The sequence below is a fragment of the Mus caroli genome, unplaced genomic scaffold (assembly GCF_978045245.1).
Source record: "Mus caroli unplaced genomic scaffold, Mus_caroli_1 scaffold_4, whole genome shotgun sequence".
NCBI lineage: Eukaryota > Metazoa > Chordata > Mammalia > Rodentia > Muridae > Mus > Mus caroli.
Window position 1 is genome coordinate 86,843,985 of NW_028227259.1, and position 20,446 is coordinate 86,864,430.

A 20,446-nucleotide genomic window follows, 5' to 3' on the forward strand; every position below is an offset into this window, starting at 1 on the left:
GTCCAAATCATATACCTTATAATCAGAAGAAGCCAGTCAATCAAAGACAACTACAATATATTTTTCTTCATTGGGAATGCCCCTAAGAACAAAAAGTCATTCTTTGATATAGCCTATCACTAAGGAGTCTCTTATAAAGATGCTAGTATCACAGAAACTACGGAACTGTCTCTCAAGGGAAGATACATCACAGTGACTTCTCATTATGTACAAGATGATATTGTGTAGCTCATTTTAGACTCAAGTATGCTTAAAAGAGTTAAATATTTTACTTTAGAAGCTTGAGGCAACATCATAAAAAGTTTATTTTTTCCAATCCCGATGATGGTTCACATTACTGACCACTTACAATGCTTGCTGTGACTATTGTCATATGCTAGTACAGGCACAGATTCCAATGTTTTCTTATACTTATTAGAAAAAAATAATAAAAGGCCAGTATAATTTGCAAAGAAAATACAGCTGTAAAGCAAGAAACCAAAAAGCAAATAAAGCATGCTATACAAATTAAATTTTAAAACATCTCTGGACATTAACAAAGCAACAAAATGTAGAGGTGCAATATAAAGCATACACTGTATATTTATTATGTATTATATTATATATAATACATTAAACTATATGATTAATATATGATAATTGCTATGTATAGATGATTTAGTCCAAAAGTGTATATTTAATGAAATACTTTATTGAAACATACCTCTCCTTTCTTTGGGCTATGGTGTTTGTACTAAGAAAGCCTTAACTTCTCTTTAAAATAAAAATATACGTTTAGAAGTAGTTTCTTTTAGTTCTTGACCTTGTTCATGCTGGGGACATTCTTTCACAGGACCTAGTAGGTCCAGTCCTCAGCTGTAGATTCAATCGGCAGAGCAAAGTCTAAAATATACAGTTGGGTTGGGCACGACACTTACCTGCTTGATTCGTGGTTACATTTACAGACACATACTGCCGGGTGCCTGGACTCAAGTCGGAAACTCCGTTCACTGCCTCAATTTCAAAGGTATAGTTTGTGTGAGCAAGTAGGTCCACCATCATGACAGAGGTATTTTTCAGGCCGATTTGCTGGGGGAGGTACCTGACATGACCGCCACACTCCTCACACACACCTGCGTGGGAGTTGCACTTCTTGCATGCAATATAATACGACACATCTTTCCGTCCGCCAGTGTCAGCAGGCGGAATCCACTCCAGAAAGACACTAGTTTCATTAACATTTGAGATGGCATTCCGAGGAGCTGAGGGGGGTCCTGGTTTGCAAAGTAAAGTGAGAAAAACATATTTAAGATGATATTAATTAGTTGCCCTTGACCATACTAATCCCTAGTCTGAAGAAAAAATCTAAATTTATAGTTAATTTTATGTTATAATTTATAAAAATATTAAAAATATATTTTTATGAAACTGGTGTTTTATGCACCATAAAAATAAATTTACTTTGGGAGGGTTATAAAACTTATTTAATAGAATCAGAATTTTCCTTAATATGTATGTACATTGTCATGGAATAAACCTATGTATTGACAGAAACGTTGGATAAGCTTTTATATTTAAAAATATGATACATTAGATTATTTGCAGGTTGGATATATACTTCCTTTCTGGGATCTAGAAGTGAATAAATACGTTCAACTTCTGGATAGCTCTTGACACTGAAAAGTAATTGCATGGATAGATAGTGAAGAGAATCGAAACTTCTCCTGAATGAACATTGTTCAGAGATAATGATGATTGTCAAGACCACTATTGCTAAACTAGGTGCTTTTGCTTACTGCAGTTCTATTTCAAAAATTTACTAAAGGTTGAAATTCTAGTAAAGATGGTATAAGATAAGTGGAGAGTGCCCAGGTTTTCAGGATAATTTTAATCTCCAGATTAAAGAAATTTTAATCTCCAGATAAGCAAGAAATTCTTTCAACTAAAATCCTTCATAGACATGTATCTTCTTACAATAATACTATAGCAGCTTTTCTAATCATGTAATTTTTATCGCACACTTCATTTTTATAAGATAACTTTGATTGCTTAAAAGGTTTTTCAACTAAATGCTAACAATAATCTCCATGGCTTTTTAACTGTTTTAATACCTATTTATTCACGTACTCAGGGGAAATAAAAATGAATTGGTGTAAAGCCAAACTTCAGATACTTAAAATTTAAATTTCAGTCAGTGTGAAATGTTATGAGATTGTGTCTTCTCGAATAAGTGTGCCCTTGCATTTGTCTTTGTCTCAGAATCAGAATGTGTAACACTACTTGTTGAAGATCTAATCAGTACCTCTCAAATGTCGATGAAATTGAATCCTGTAGTATGTTAGCAGATGATAAGAATGAATTAAACTCCTTAAAATAATCTGGCTAAATTAGCCTAAAAGCATATGACCCAAATATAAGGCTCAATGTTTATTTCAACCCAACATTAATTCATCATCTTTGAGAAACATACTTAAAAGTAATTTCAAAAGAAAACTAGTATTTATGAGATTGTTACAATTCCATTTAGATGAACAATTCCTTATTTAAGCACTTGGCTTGCTTTCTTCCGCCACTCTTCAAAAATCCCTGTCTCTGAGGGCTGGGAAGGCTTTCATGCATACAGTCTTCTTCAGCTCTATTTTAGTGCTCATGTTTAACTCTCAGCCATTTCTAAAGATATAAACACATTATCATTACTTAGTACAGGTGGGATTATTTAATAGGAAGAGTGGAGATATTTTAACTTTTATGTGAAAAAAAAATAGTGGCCTTAACATTTGAGGAAGAATAAATATTCCTGGAATGTGCCAAGTTCCAATGTGTTGCTACCAGCTGAACTGAATATCTCTCCTTCCTTTGTCTTAAATCAATAAACGTTTGTCTGGCTTTTTACATAGAACTCTGGCAACAATACATCCACAAGTTATCAAGAAAACCAACTCAAGTGATACGATTAAGTAGAAATAAGATTAAAGCATCCCAATAAGCCTACATATAAAACATGTCACTGACCCAACAAGAGACATGATGTGTGGACCAATATATAGCCATGAGAAGAATTCCTGGCTTAAGTATATTCATGAGATTCCTTGCTTTCTTCTTGTTTAACTTTGTCTTATAGTTTTATAAAACTCTGTTCCCAGAGTTTATATATTAAAAGGAATCAAAATCATAAATACAATTTAAAAATACCAATGGCATAGCAAAGTTCAAGATGTTCTTCTGAACATTAATTTGTCAAGTCATAAAAGGATCATAAGCTTTTGTGGTACTCTGGATCAAACTGAAAACAGATATTCACACTCACAGTGGTATTTTGTGAAAAATGAGCATGAATTACTATTCCTTTGAATACAGTAGTAGAATCTCACAGAGCTCAAAGTTGAGAAAATCTGAAGTCTGTGGGCTTTAGTTTCAAAGGAGTGCTAAGCAGTTCTTACCACCAAACCATAGCCTCCTTCTGAGTCCCCAAATAAATAAATAGAAACATAAATACACATTCATATTTATGTTAACAAGATATAAATTGTGGCTATTAAGAAGTCTAACACCCAGCTTTGTAATCATTTATGAGATGGATCGGATTCGGTGCCATATCTTTGTGTGCCACTATTTTCTGGCCCACCCATTTCTTGCTGTTTGATAATTCCTACAGTTTACGTGTTAAACATTGTTGAATTCCACTATAACACAAGAGCTGTATCGTTCCACTGGAACTTAATGAGAAGGTATTTGGTGAACAAAATCAGTAGTTTTGAATTTACAAAAAGAGTGATATATTTCAGTTATGCATGAAATTCAGCCACTGAAATTTGTTTAAAATCAACCTGTGATTACTTTATATAACATCATTTGTACTGTTTCTGACGATGTATCAAAAATTACATTTGAACATCATTGCGTGTATACAATTAACTGGGAACTAACAAGTAAGTCAAGGGATGCCATGAGGGAAACACACATGAAGAAAGATATATTCACTTTTCTCCTCTTTTTCTTTTCTTTTTTGTTTTCATTTATTAAAGACACTATGTTAGCAAAAATTATCTGAAAGTACAGTCACCAAGAAGCAAATGTGTAAATAGCCACACTAGGTTTCCAAAAATATCTTAAAGTATGAAAAATATAAAGCTTGACTAAATGCATATCCATTCATAGAAATACTGAAAATAATGCTTACTATCTATGCATCTCCACTGATTGGTTATTTAATGACAAGTAGAGCTTCGGTAACACTTCTTCCTAAGAAAGACACATTGCAGATACATGAAAGTCTATGCTGAAGGTTGGGTTTACATACTGTTCTAATCTAATTTGCCACCTCATTGTCGGGCTCTGCAGACTGCATCCACATTTTGGCTAATGACTTTCTGGATAGCTTTACAGTTTAGTCACGTAAACTATAACTGGTTGAAGTTGCCACTTATTGCATAATTACTAGTTCAGAAGACAGTCTTACAGGAAGTGTTTATAACACATCTGATGTGAAAGGCATAAAGATTTGCCGAAGTCAAGAATACTAAATTAAACAACAAAACAGAAGAATTATTGTTTGATAGTGCCTTGGATGTTGAAGTTCAAGTCAGAGGAAAGGATGCTCTAACAGTCAGCAATGAAAGGATGTTTATTATTCAATAAAGGAATTTGAAAGTTGGGGAGAACAACTGTACTGTGAAGGGCAAACATGCCTGTTTTAGAGAAAAATATTAAGAAAACACAACAGGCTCCATCATGCTGTTTCTCCAGACTGGCAAAAGGTTGCATCACCCAGTAGCCACAGGGTTCCTTACTTGTGCATGCCATTGTGGGCGGATCAGAATCCTTCCTGAAATAATCCTTTTCACAGACACAAGAGGTGGAAGCTTCCTCATGGGTGTAACTGTGAGGTGGACATTTGCTGCAGGTCTGGCTGTGAGGAGAAGCTTTGAAGAACCCAGGTCTGCACACTGTCAAGAGAAACGAGAGACTAAGCTTTTCCTGGGAACAGAGGTAGTGCTTGTGTGAAAAATGTTCTATTTTGACTAGTATATATATACACAAGATAAAGAGAAGATAGTCTTTGCATCAATTTCACAAATTTTCCATGAGTTTCCTGATGACTCTTATCAGACCATTCAGATCATCAGGAATTCAAGTTAACATGTATGGAATGCACATAGTTTAATGGCTTGTAGGTACTGGAGCATGTAAAACATTTTCATAAAAGAAACATAATTAGGTGTGTCTACAACTTCAACAGGAACAGTCCAATAAGTTTAAAATTTACTCTTTGCTACTGAAATTATATTTAAGAAACACAAGTATTATATATCAATTTAGACTATATGGTACTTTGTCAGTTTCCAACTTTTCTCTGGAATAATAAAAGAGATAGCTCAGTAGATAAGTTATTTCTCATACATATATGAAGATGGCAATTGTGGTCCCCAACAACCATTGATATACTTGGTGGGTATCATGCCTTGCGAGTAATCCTAGTGAATTCAAAGGCATAGGAGCAACAAACAGGGCAAACTGGGTCATTAAAGACTAACTAAAACATGAACCCTGGATCCATCAAGGAGCCTTTCTTTAACATACAAGCCACAAAGTAAATAAGGAAGACAGCCTACTTCAACCTTGGGTCTCCTCATTGAGGTACACAGACACAAAAATGAGTCCACACATATGAACCCCCACAACACACTATACAAATACACAAAATGATTGAAAACATAATTCATAAATACATACTAAAAGTTTCTCAAGTCCTGTTGTAATTATCTGCAATATTTTCTATACCATGTAGAAGTTTCAAAATACCATATTTTGGCACTAGTTTAGTTGAGCTTTATGTTGCTTACTCACTCAGGATTTATGTATTTTAATACAAAGACCTACACACTACAAAATCTGTAATGATTATGAAAATGGAAAGCCTGTCTTGGTACTCAGTTTTGACTTCAGGCAAATCATTCCAGTGTTTCATCTCGACAAGTGTCAGTAAGGGCAAGGAATATTCAGATAAGTCAGTGAAACAGCTTGAAGATTGCTACTACATCATGCAGAATCTAATAGAAAGTGTTTGCTCTTATTTGTTTTAACTTTTCTGGCATGGGTCTTATATTTCATGAATTCTATAGTAGTTCATGCACTATTTATTTTCTAATAGCTAATAAACCCCAATGTTAATGTGCCAATTGCTCTCGCATGGTCAAATTTTGGAAACTATAATGGTACTTTAAATAATAGGCTCATCTTATGTGAAGCTAATATATTTTATTTAATTTCCTATTCTTAATATAGATTGAATTTAATCTATGTTGAATATAGATTTCAGTATAGGAATATATATGTTGAAGAATATTTATTAAACTGTCAATGGTGGTTTTGCTGAAGCTCAAAAAACGTACTTATATTTCAATGGGATAGACATAATGAGCCCAGAGTAATTTTCATCTGCTCTGAATGACCTCAAGTTTTAGTAATTCATGCTGAGGCTTTCTGCCGTCAGTCTGAATAATCAGGAATTAGCAAAATATGATGAGGTACTTTTTTTTTTTTAGTCCATCTAATTATGGTCATAGTGAAAGCCTAATGTTCTTACAAATTCATACCAAATGTGAAGGGATTTGAGAGATAAGAGTTTTTTTGATAGTGTTAGGTCATTTTAGTAGTTAAATGATTAGAAGATTTAAATATTATTTTACTCATAATGGGATTGCTGTAGCTGCCAATACCATATGTAGCTGTTATCCAATTTTTCTTCTTTTATCCTTTTAGTACAACCATTCTCACTTTAAACTATTCGACTTCAAAGGCATGAAGTGCCAATCCACACATCTGCCATATGCAGTTCTTATTTTAAAAATGTTCATTATATTTAGTGTGTGTATTTGTGAATGAGTGTTTACGCACAGATGTGTGCAAATGCTATGGGGGTGTGAATGCAGGTCAGAGGAAAACCTGAAGAAACAGTTATCTTCATCCAGCGTACTGATGCCATTTCACTATCCCAACTCACGGCTTTAATGAATACTTTATACAATAATAAATGATAGTACAGTTAACTCCCTACCATGCAAAGTATGAATGTAGAAAAAAACTAAATGCAAGTAAATGTACCTTTATTGTTCATTAGTTTAGCAAAATTCTTTGAGGAAGAATAATGGCTTACCTATTGCACTTGACAATGAGATATAAATATTATCAAAATGCCTTTGCCTCTAGGATAATTTTTGTGTCAATAGTCATACATATGACAATGATAGGAAGAATGATATGGTAAGATATCAGACTGAAGGAATACCACCTAAAACTACGAAAAAGGGATCCTACTAGGGACACTGAGATGAGTCAGTGGGTTCAAGTTTCTTCCACCAAGCCTGATAATCTGAGATTGCCCCACGGAAGTCACGTTATGGTAGGAGAAAATCAACTTCCACAGCTCATCATCCTCTCTCTCTCTCTCTCTCTCTCTCTCTCTCTCTCTCTCTCTCTCTCACACACACACACACACACACACACACACACACACACACACATACTCAGACACACCGGTGCAAGCAAGTCCCCACTACTATTTATTTCTCATAGGAAAATTCTCCAATTGGACAAGAATTTAGCAATGCTTTAGAGGGAGACATTCTCTAAAAAGACAAATGAGGTACAGAACAGGTATGGAAAGTGGATGAAAGAAGAGAATCAATCCAAAAGTCTCTTAAAAATAGTAAGAGTAAAGCTTTACACAGGGAAGAAATCACAGTGCACAGCATCCTCTCTTCTTTATTAATTACAGATGACTCTGAACTATAACAGTTCACCTTTGACATTGTAGACTGTTCAGTGGTGCAAAAGTAATGTGAATTCAATACAATATATATATTCACTGTTTGATTTGGGTATTTTTCCAGGATAGTGATATGTGATATTTTCCTCGATCTGGAGAGAGGAGAATTTAGCTTCTGGTTCCTACTTACCACACATATTTCTTGCATGAAACAGGCTTTGTGTCTGATGTTTTACTTAGCTCTACGTTAACATAGAGTTTTGAGCACATTTCAGGTAGTCTCTTCTCAGCAATGGACGAAGTTAGGCTTTTAAGAATACAATTTAAATTTAGTGATTTACTTGTAGCACATAATGGATTTCATTAGGAAGCTTAGTAGATGTTATGTAAGATGCTGATAATCTTCCCACCAACATTTTAATAACACTTATTCTCAAGCCTTCCTCTCTATGCTTCAATTCAAATTTTGCAATATCATTAGTTACTTAATGATTCCAACTCATGATGGGTTATTGAACACACAGCCCATTTTAGGGCATATGTGCATGAAACTGTTTTATTCAAAATATGTGAGAGTTTTGAATATTCAGAAATTTACATGTTCACAGTGATGGCACAGGACTAAGGCACTGGAATATGATAGTCTACAAAGTGGAGTGGAAGAGACATTTGATGGTAGCAGAGGGAATCCAATATGGGGGCATGCACAAAAGACAGTAAAGAATTAGTTGGACCTTTTGTTATTGTAGTGATCCCGACAAACAAGATATAGGCTCTACTGGGTGAATTTAAGGATTTCATGTCAATTTGTTGAGCAAAATGAGACAGCAATTATTTAAGATAACTAAAATATTTTCAATAAATTGTACTGAAAATGTATGAACCTTTTTTTCTCAGATTGTAGGACATTTGGTACTAAAAGCTTTAAGAAAAATATTGAATATTGCTTAATACATTATTTTGTTTGAGGTAGGTAAAATGTAAACCAGAACCTACACAGGGAATTGTGTGGTTTAGTACTATTCAGGAAAATTATTTCAAGTTAGGCTTACTCGTTTCCTTCCAATCCTAACTCTAAAAATCAATACTCCATACCATGAGATAACAATCAGACACATGCTGCTGAGATCACAACCATGCCTTAGGTAACACCTGGTTTACTCTTTTTAAACAGAAGTGTAATTATTTTGAAATGGCTTCTCTTATTTCTTGAAAACAAATCTAGTAAGCTCTGTTTTCCTGTTGCTAGTCATGTAATATGTCACTATGTTGAAATAGAAAAGGTCATAAGAAAGAGAGAGAGAGAGAGAGAGAGAGAGAGAGAGAGAGAGAGAGAGAGAGAGAGAGAACTACCTTTTATTCTTATCTCAAGTCACCAAACCTATTCATGGCTATATTCATCCTACATACCGTTCTTCCTATAAAGTAAATATCAGTCTTAGCTGACAGAAAAGACATGTATTTGAATTTAGTACCTGTTCCTTTTGAGATAAACTTTTCAAGGAGACACAAACTTTTTTTGAGAAAGTCAGTATCCATGTACTTAGCTGCTAAATAATTTTATTCTAACATGAGGATTAAAGTTTTTAGAATATTTCTCCATACCTATAATTAACATAAAGAAAGGTTTTTTGTAAAAAATTTTCCTATACATATATCTCCAGATCTTCACTTTAAAAATCACAGATAGACACACTCCCTACTGAAGCAGTGCATTTAAAACTGCTTTTTATCGAGACTGCATTTGCCACTTTGCCTTATGCAGTTCTCAGCAGTTTCTGAGGGCACTTTCTTCAGGGAAGCAGTGCTTCTCATCACAGTGAAAGACATGTCCTAAACATTTCTGTATACTTTCCTTCTAACCCATCACTGCATTTGACAAGCTTTCTTCCAGTCTCTTAACACTGACAATAAACATTGCAGGTAAAATCAAGAATGAATAGACTAAGAGTTAAAGATGACCCCCCCCCCTCAAAATGATATAATTGAAATAAAAGCATATTGAAAACAAATGGGCTTTGTTGATATTTTTTGGTGTGTGCTTTAATTATATTTTCATTTATTGTTTGAGAAATTTACACAACCATGAATGGGTTTTGGTCAAACCACTATCCCAGATGCTTCCTAATGTCATGTGTTTTTCTTTAGATCCACAGTTTCTATTTCATGATGCCCATGTGTGCATGGGTATGCAATTACCTATTGGTACATGCACAGAATATTGAAGTTTAATTCCCTGAAGAGCATTGACATTCTCCCTGTCTCTAATCTCTAACCTTATATTAATTGTCAACAGCTCCTCAGCTGTAGGTTGGTCTTTATAAGCACCATTGACCCTTTTTTATGCTTGGATTCTTTAGGTCTTGGGCAAGTAACTAGCCAAGTTGCTGTCAGTTCATGAATATAATATTCTGGTCTTCTTAGACAGAATTCAAATCTATAATATATATGGAACCAAGAAATTGAAGTATCAACAAAACAAATAACCCAATAGAACTTTAATGTGTAACTAAACAAAGAGTTCTCCCAAAAGTGGTCCAAATGGCTGAGATATACATTGTAATGTGAACAAATTACATATTAAGATTAAACATGAAATAATGGATTTCATAATTCATTTAATACTGTAAACAGGTGTTGTGAAAAAAATAAGCTAACTTGCTTTCACATATCCACTTCAAAACTGAGGTTGTTTGGGGCTAGAAAGATACTTCAGTCATTAAGGGCACTCACTCACTCATTGTTCTTACAGAGGACCCAGGGTTGAGTTCCAGCAAGCACATGCCAGCTACAACCATCTTTACCATTTGTTCCACAACCTCTTCTGACTTTTCAGGAACCACATATGCGCGTGATGCAGAGTCATTCATGCAGGCAAAACACTTATGTATATAAAATAAATATATCTAAAATACATTTTAAATGAGGTTGTTGATGACATTTATAAATTAATTTTTTAAGGGCAGGAAGACCTTCAGGGATTAATATTTCTGATATACAGAAGAAGGACCAGACTTGAAAACTAAAGAATGAATGCCTGATGAAGCAGGCTGGGACACCACCCACATAAATGAACTCTGAGTTTGATTGAGATATCCAGTCTCAAGGAATACAGTGAAAGAGAGATCAAACAATATTCCTGACAATATTATAACCACACAGATATTTATATATATATACATATGCACGTGTGCACCAAACACATACAAGAACAGAAATACTGAGAAGAAAAATATAAACCCATATTTATCTCCTTGTACCAAGATCAAGAACAAATGAATCAAGGACCTCAACATAAAAACAGATACACTGAATTTAAAGAGAGAGAGAGAGAGAAAGTGAGAAATAGCCTCAAGCACATTGGCACAAGTGAAAATTTTCTGAACAAAATATCAATTTTTCAGGCTCTAAGATCAACAATTAATAAATGGGACCTCATGAAAGTGAAAAGCTTCTGTAAAGCAAAGGACACTGTCAATAGGACAAAATAACAACCTACAGAATGGGAAAAGAACTTCCCTAACCCTATGTTTGATAGAGGGCTAATATTCAAATTATACAAAGAACTCAAGAATTTAGACTCCAAAAAACCAAATAAACCCGTGAAAGATCTGTATAATAAAAACTTCAAGTCTCTGAAGAAAGAAATTATAGAAGATCTCAGAAGATGGAAAGATCTCCCATGCTCATGGATTGGCAGGATCAACATTGTAAAAATGGCTATCTTGCCAAAAGCAATCTACAGATTCAATGCAATCCCCATCAAAATTCCAAATCAATTCTTCAACGAATTAGAAAGTGCAATCTGCAAATTCATCTGGAATAACAAAAAACCTAGGATAGCAAAAACTCTTCTCAAGGATAAAAGAACCTCTGGTGGAATCACCATGCCGGACCTAAAGCTCTACTACAGAGCAATTGTGATAAAAACTGCATGGTACTGGTATAGTGACAGACAAATAGACCAATGGAATAGAATTGAAGACCCAGAAATGAACCCACACACCTATGGTCACTTGATCTTCGACAAGGGAGCTAAAAACATCCAGTGGAAGAAAGACAGCATTTTCAACAAATGGTGCTGGCACAACTGGTTGTTAACATGTAGAAGAATGTGAATCGATCCATTCCTATCTCCTTGTACTAAGGTCAAGTCTAAGTGGATCAAGGAACTTCACATAAAACCAGAGACACTGAAACTTATAGAGGAGAAAGTGGGGAAAAGCCTTGAAGATATGGGCACAGGGGAAAAATTCCTGAATAGAACAGTAATGGCTTGTGCTGTAAGATCGAGAATTGACAAGTGGGACCTCATGAAACTACAAAGCTTCTGCAAGGCTAAAGACACCATCAATAAGACAAAAAAACCACCAACAGATTGGGAAAGGATCTTCACCTATCCTAAATCAGATAAGGGACTAATATCCAATATATATAAAGAACTCAAGAAGGTGGACTCCAGAAAGTCAAATAACCCCATTAAAAAATGGGGCTCAGAACTGAACAAAGAATTCTCACCTGAGGAATACCGAATGGCAGAGAAGCACCTGAAAAAATGTTCAACATCCTTAATCATCAGGGAAATGCAAATCAAAACAACCCTGAGATTCCACCTCACACCAGTCAGAATGGCTAAGATCAAAAATTCAGGTGACAGCAGATGCTGGCGAGGATGTGGAGAAAGAGGAACACTCCTCCATTGTTGGTGGGATTGCAAGCTTGTACAACCATTCTGGAAATCAGTCTGGCGGTTCCTCAGAAAATTGGACATAGTACTACCGGAGGATCCAGCAATACCTCTCCTGGGCATATATCCAGAAGATGTCCCAACCGGTAAAAAGGACACATGCTCCACTATGTTCATAGCAGCCCTATTTATAATAGCCAGAAGCTGGAAAGAACCCAGATGTCCCTCAACAGAGGAATGGATACAGAAATTATGGTACATTTACACAATGGAGTACTACTCAGCTATTAAAAAGAATGAATTTATGAAATTCCTAGCCAAATGGATGGACCTGGAGGGCATCATCTTGAGTGAAGTAACACAATCACAAAAGAACTCACACAATATGTATTCATTGATAAGTGGATATTAGCCCAAAACTTAGGATACCCAAGATATAAGATACAATTTGATAAACGCATGAAACTCAAGAAGAATGAAGACCAAAGTGTGGACACTGTGCACCTTCTTAGAATTGGGAAAAAAACACCCAGGGAAGGAGTTACAGAGACAAAGTTCGTAGCTGTGATGAAAGGATGGACCATTTAGAGACTGCTGTATCCAGGGATCCGTCTCATAATCAGCTTCTAAACGCTGACACCATTGCATACACTAGCAAGATCTTGCTGAAAGGACCCAAATATAGCTGTCTCTTGTGAGACGATGCCGGGGCCTAGCAAACACAGGAGTGGATGTTCACAGTCAGCTATTGGATGTATCACAGGGCTCCCAATGGAGAAGCTAGAGAAAGTACCCAAGGAGCTAAAGGGATCTGCAACCCTATTGTTGGAACAACATGATGTACTAACCAGAACCCTGGAGCTCTTGTCTCTAGCTGCATATGTATCGAAAGATGGCCTATTCGGCCATCAATGGAAAGAGAGGCCCATTGGACTTGCAAACTTTATATGCCCCAATATAGGGGAATGCCAGGGCCAAAAGAATGGGAATGGGTGTGTAGGGAAGTGGGGGGGCGCTATGGGGGACTTTTGGGATAGTATTGGAAATGTAATTGAGGAAAATATGTAATAAAAATATTAAAAAAAAAATGATGTACACAGCTAAACCGAAAATTCTCAACAGAAGAATCTTGAATGGCTGAGAAGCTCCTAAAGAAATGTTCAACACCCTTAATTATCAGAGAAATGCAAATCAAAATGACCCTGAGATGCCACCTCACACCAATCAGGATGGCTAAGATCAAAAAACCCAAGCAGCAATTTATGCAGGCAAGGGTGTGGAGCAAGGAGAAAGTTCCTCCATTTCTGGTGGGATTGAAAGCTGAACAACCACTCTGGAAATCAGTCTGGTGGTTCATGAGAAAATTGGAAATAATTCTACCGGAAGACACAGTTATACCACTCCTGAAAATATATCTTAAAAATGATTGTCCATACAACAAGGACATATGCTCCACTATGTTTATAGCAATCGTATTTGTATTAGCTAGAAACTGCAAACAACCCAGATGTCCTTCAACTGAAGAATGGATACACAAAATGTGGTTCATTTACACAATACAATACTATTCGGCTAATAAAAATTAGGACATCATCCTGAGTGACCAGATCCCGAGGACATGCATTTTATGTACTAATTGATAAATGGATATTAGCCAAAAAGTTCATAATACCTATGATACAACTTCCAGACATAGAAATCTTAACTAGTTCTGGTTCTAGCTCTTTTTTCTCTTTTAGTGGCAAAAACAAATCAATTTAGATATTAAAATAACAGTACAAATTGAGTAGGATATATAAAATTGAGTTGCAATGAAAAATGTTTTAAATGTTACATGTTCTCTATTTGTCAAAAAAAAAACTTATTAAGTAGTCAAATTTCAGTTAACAAAAATAAATATCTGTGTGGTTAAAATAAATAGGCAGAGTACTTATTTTAATTTTCACACTGGTTGCTTGCAAGTTAAAGAACTGAATCTAATCCCAGAGTTTATATTGAAAAATTAAAGTAGTGCCTACCTGTACCTTCCTACTAAAAGTGTGTAAACTCCCAGAATCTGGGTTGACTTAGAAATCATGGCTGTTGTGAAATGACACATAAGCTTGTCATCTGACTCCCATGCGCACATAAGTCCATTCCCATCCATCCACACAGGGAATAATCCAGCCCACCCAAAAAGCTACAAGACTTGACCCTATAATTTGCAATGTATTTCAACACTGCACCATGGGATAAGTGCTTTTGAAATGTGTACAGAAAATGATGCATTTCAGAATTAATTCATTATGAGATTGTATAAAAAGATTTTGTGGAAAAATGGTACCTCAATTAGAGTTAAAACAACCATAGTCTTTGCAGTAGTTAATGCCGCTTTACTATATTCTTTAAATTAAACATTGTACAAATACCCACTTACAGTTTTATTTTCTAACAAAGATATTTTATATAGGAGTTGTTTATAAATATTCAATATCCTGGTTTTTCATTTTTTTATTAAATACGATGATAGGCAATTATATATTCATTATATACTATAAAATAATCATATGAGACTTTATTGATTGTCTCTTTAATGTAAGTAGATGTTTAATTAATGTGTTTTAGTGTAACTAACACATTCAGGTTAGCATGCTTGTTTATTGAGTAGCTGGGTCAGATGCATTTTAAAATCATTCTGAGTGATTATGTTTTAACTGGCAAAAAAAAGCTTAATGGCTTCTGTATGTGAACTGGGAATCCACTGTTTATATCATGAGGCGGTGAACCCTGGTTTTATGACTCTTTTGCTTTGCCATAAACCCCTACTGTGAATCATGAAATGAATTGTCCCAACATATGTAATTAAAATGTCCATGGAGAGGAATAAGGATCTAGTATATTGCCATTTGTTATGAAATGAGATATATAAACAGGGTCTTGTTATTAAACTAAAAGGAGAACATTCTTTCCTATTTTGAACTTTTCTTTCCCTGCACTCTAAATATGAGTTCATGGCCTCAGTAAACAGCCCTGCATGTATTTCATTAAGATAATTTTTCAAAGGAAAATATATAGTTTCAAAATACAGAATAAAAAATTCTCCACAGTATGGTACTTTAATGATGAAATTTCTCCTTAAAAAAATTGAACTCTAAAAGATAGAAAAACTCATACACAGACAAGTCATCAAATCATTTCCTGGTTGTTAATAGGAGTTCCACTAAAACATTGGCCATGAGCTTGCAAGTATGGATCCATACAGATACACAGTGACACTATCATTTTGAGACAAAATATTAAAAATCCTTTCTCCTTGATTACTTTTGAGAAAGTTTACTTTTAATATAGCATTTAGTGTATTTGTTGCTGTCGATATAAATTCAAAAATTATAGAGACCATCCAGGACATAGACTAGATCTAAATCACATTTGTTCCAATTATACACTGAGAATTAAAATGAATGAAGCCATTATTTTAAAAAAAATTACAAACTACATGTACTATATGTTACTCTTTTGAATAAGAAACATCTATCAATGTTTAATAGCAACAAGCTAATGTAACGTATTTAGTAACAGTTGCCATTCATTTGCTCATAATTTTTAATGTGCAAGTGTCTTATTGGGTCTCAAATTGAACAACTTTACACTGGTACTCACAATACTTGTTAGGAACGGTACTTCAACAGTGAACCTGATTTCTAAAAGCTTCATTCAGAAAGGCTTTAAACTGCATTTCATGGTTTTCTATCTTAATGTATATATGTGTATCTTTATTTAGTTAACTTATTCAATTCTGTCTTTAATAAGATCAGTTCTGTAAAGATTTTCAAATACCCCTCATGTTTATTTTATTTCTTAACTATCAGGGGAAAAATGTTAATTTAAAAGCCACCCTGGGTCTTGTTTTGTTTTCAAAAGCCATAGTTGAAAGAATATGAGAGTCAGAAAAGTAATAGCTTTAAAAGTCTGCCTTTAGGAATGATTGCAAAGTAGGTTCTGATTCTGTGATATGGAAAGTTGGACTTCATGGTTATAATCTGAACCCAAGTTAGATTATATTTCAAAGCCACTTTCTCCTCTTTTGTCATTTGATGATTAACATTCTGCCACCATTTCTCAAATTACTCCATTCTTTGTGGTCATATGAAAATGAAAACACATGGATAAAACAGCATTATAGTTTTTTTTTAATTGGTCCTGGTTAGTAAGTGAAAGATTCCATAGAATAAGATAATTTTATAGGCATATTAATAAGACAAAGTCAATAGCATTCATCCTTCCATGTTAAAAGCACAAAGCTAGGCAGCACAGACAGATTTTAAAACCAGTATCTTAAGGATGTAAAAGTTCCAAGCAGGAATATGGTGACACAGATAAAATTTCTCAAACGGTGTCTGGCAGTTCACTCTTAACAGGAACTGTACTGGCTGCTTTTTCTCATCCGTCTTCTCCATTTTGTCTGTTACTAAATTTCACAATGAAAATAGACCCACATTATCTTTTATATAACTAAAGAACCACAGAGTATAAGTTCATAGTACCTAACTTAAGATTGATGTGCTTATGTGCTTACACACACACACACACACACATATGCATAGGTTATTAGATAGGTATTTATGTGCAAGTATATATTATATATAAGAGAATTCTTAGCAGATGTCAAACATTACATAAATAATAATTTAGAAATTCATTGCAATAATAATTATGATTGCTATCCCAGTATACAGGCTCAATATTTCCTCTGCCAGGTTAAAATGGACTTACGTTTTAGGATCCTACAAGTATGGAACTAGAAATGAACTTGAAGGTAGATGACGTATAAACACACAAAAAAGGAACAAATCATGCTCAGAAGTAACTCAGCGCATCCTTTATATGTACCATAGGAAAAATAATAGTAACTGGAAATAGAACACGGGCTTTAAAAGAGGTATCTTTATATATAAGTTATCAGAAGAGTTTTGGAACTTTTGTTTAATCAAGATCCATATTGATGTAATGACATGAGCAATATAGCTTACAACTTTCATCCTCAACTCCTTTATTATGCTCCACACAATATATTAAGAAACTATTCTCCAACAGATGACAGCTCTGATTTAAATTTATTTGATTTTTAACTATTTGAGTACTGATGCATGTCAGTGACTATGTGCATGTGAATGCAGGTGCCGGGAGAGACCAGAACACACCATCAGATCTCCTTGAGCTGGAGTTAGGGAAGATTGTGTGTCACTCTAATAAGTAACTATATGAGCTGTTAATCACCAAGACACAGCTCCTCCTTAATCCCAAAACACTATAGTGTTTTGAATAAGAATGTCCTGCATAGGCTCATATATTTGAATGATTAATCGCCAGGGAGTGGCACTACTTGAAAGAATAAGAATGATTATTAAGTGTGGCCTTGTTGGGATAGGTATAGCCCTGTTGGAAGAAGTAGATAGTGTGCTTTGCAATTTTGAAAGCCCACAAGGGGGAGGCTTAGTCTGTGTCACTGTTTCTGTCCTTCATTGTCTCTGTCTGTCTGTCTGTCTGTCTGTCTGTCTGTCTGCCTGTATTTCTTTGTTCTGTTTCTCTCTCTCTGGATGTGTATTAGTATGTAGCTTTCACCTACTGTTGCAGTACCTTGCTGCCATTCTCTAGGACATGGTGATAATGGACTGAGCCTGAGGAACTGGAAGCAAGCCCAGAGTTAAATCCTTCCTTTCCTAAGAGTTACCTCGGACACGGTGTCTCTTCACAGTAATAGACCAGTGAAGGTGGCATGCAGTTAACAGCATCCTAAGTTATGTAAAGCACTTTTATCCCAGCAACATTTACTTTTCCACTGTTGTTGCTCCTCATTAATCTTGTAATAAACATATTACTGCCTTCTATTTCAAATGCCGGTGTTCACCACAATAGGGTGTGATCAAAATATGAGGGAAGGCAGAAATAAATTCACTCTTATTAGAATTTAAAATTTTAATGGACTAAGAATATAAGTTATATGTTTTTAGTGTCTGTAAAATACTATGCAAAACTAAAGTTTGACATGTTTTCTCAAACATAATTCAAAAAGGATATAGGAGATATCATTTTGTCATCATTGTGAAGCATAATATGGAATTTTAAGAAAGTACTATATACTAAAAGGAAAAATTATCTGCTCCGATAGTAAAAATATAATAAAAATAAACATTAATCAAAACAGATGTAAATTACAGTACTTCTGAATTCATGTATATGTGTTCTTTTTTCTTTCTTCCTTTTTTGGTACTTTCTTTTTATTTGGTTCTTTATTTAAAGTATGGACATTGGTTTTTAAAAAGAACATTTCTTAAGGACTGAAATTTTCTGCCATAAAAAAATTCATTTTCAAAACCTGGCCCCCAGTTAGTTGATATTTGACATGGGTGATAGTTATGGTTAGATAAACCTAGTGGGTAAGAGAATTTCTCATGATGGAAAGTATGTGAAGACACAGCCATAGGGCACATGTCTATAAGAAGGTTTGATCTTTATATTTATGCATGCTTTTAACAACAGTTTTTAAAAAGAGACCATAAATTTAAGAGTAAACGGTATGTAAAATGATGGAGGAGAGAAAAGATCTAAGAATGTTTTAATTAAGATATATTCTTAAAATAAATTAAAATCAATCAACTGTCAAAACTCTGGAATAAAAAAAGTGATTGTTTTCCGGTTAAGTATCAATAGTTTACTAAAACTAGAATACTTTATTACTATGATTAAAGATAGTATAAAAATTTGGCTCTGTGCTTTTTGAACAAGAGAGAATTTTAAGTTTTATGTGGTTTAACAACTGGAGTAATTAGTGGATAGAAAATTTGCCAGTGGAGAGAACTTACATGAATGAATTATGTCATATGTGTTCATTTTACTCCTATTTAGTAGCCTTGTCAAAAATAACAAGTTACAAATGTGGAACTTAAGATACAACTAACTATTCAAATATGTTTCACTTTAATTTATGAAACCACACAAATTATATAGATCTGTTATATTTTATTTCTTAGTATTATTTTATAAAGCTATACAAAAACTAGATCATGTTCTCAGTGAAATACATATCATGGTATAATATTTTAAAGTTTTCTAGGGCCAGTGATGGCTCTTCATGAAAAAGAATCCACATTGGAATGGAAGAGAATTGAGTCCTGCAATTTGTCATCTGACTTCTACCTCCATGACACCTTGTTACCTAAACATATATACACACACAAATGAATAAAAACAAAAGCTTTCTAAATACTTTAAAATATTGCATAATTGTATTTATTTTTTTTATTACGTATTTTCCTCAATTACATTTCCAATGCTATCCCAAAAGTCCCCCAAAACCCCCCCACACTTCCCTACCCACCCATTCCCATTCTTTTGGCCCTGGCATTCCCCTGTATTGGGGCATATAAAGTTTGCAAGTCCAATGGGCCTCTCTTTCCAGTGATGGCCGACTAGGCCATCTTTCGATACATATGCAGCTAGAGACAAGAGCTCTGGGGTACTGGTTAGTTCATCATGTTGTTCTCCCTGTAGGGTTGCAGATCCCTTTAACTCCTTGGGTACTTTCTCTAGTTTCTCCATTGGGAGCCCTGTGATCCATCCAATAGCTGACTGTGAGCATCCACTTCTGTGTTTGCTAGGCCCCAGCATAGTCTCACAAGAGACAGCTATATCTGGGTCCTTACAGCAAAATCTTTCTAGTGTATGCAATGGTGTCAGCGTTTGGAAGCTGATTATGGGATGGATCCCTGGATATGGCTGTCTCTAGATGGTCCATCCTTTCATCACAGCTCTAAACTTTGTCTCTGTAACTCCTTCCATGGGTGTTTTGTTCCCAATTCTAAGAAGGGGCATAGTGTCCACACTTTGGTCTTCATTCTTCTTGAGTTTCATGCGTTTAGCAAATTGTATCTTATATCTTGGGTATCCTAAGTTTCTGGGCTAATATCCACTTATCAGTGAATACATATTGTGTGAGTTCCTTTGTGATTGTGTTACCTCACTCAAGATGATGC

The 20,446-nt window shown here is 34.7% G+C and overlaps 1 protein-coding gene across 6 annotated transcripts in view; it reads right to left on the minus strand.

The window, feature by feature from the left end:
• The window catches only part of Epha5 (EPH receptor A5), a 367,297-nt gene that overhangs the window by 185,635 nt on the left and 161,216 nt on the right, over positions 1-20,446 (minus strand). For 2 of the 6 annotated variants that reach the window (XM_085836801.1, XM_021161794.3), the window contains exons 4-5: positions 4,770-4,925; positions 918-1,253 (exon numbers count right to left, since the gene is read on the minus strand). The exons of 2 other annotated variants lie outside the window; for them this stretch is intronic. In XM_085836801.1, coding sequence (XP_085692927.1) covers positions 918-1,253; positions 4,770-4,925 — 492 coding nt within the window. The remainder of the gene's footprint in view (positions 1-917; positions 1,254-4,769; positions 4,926-20,446) is intronic. 2 more of the 6 variants (XM_085836802.1, XM_029477706.2) reach the window with 1 other exon arrangement.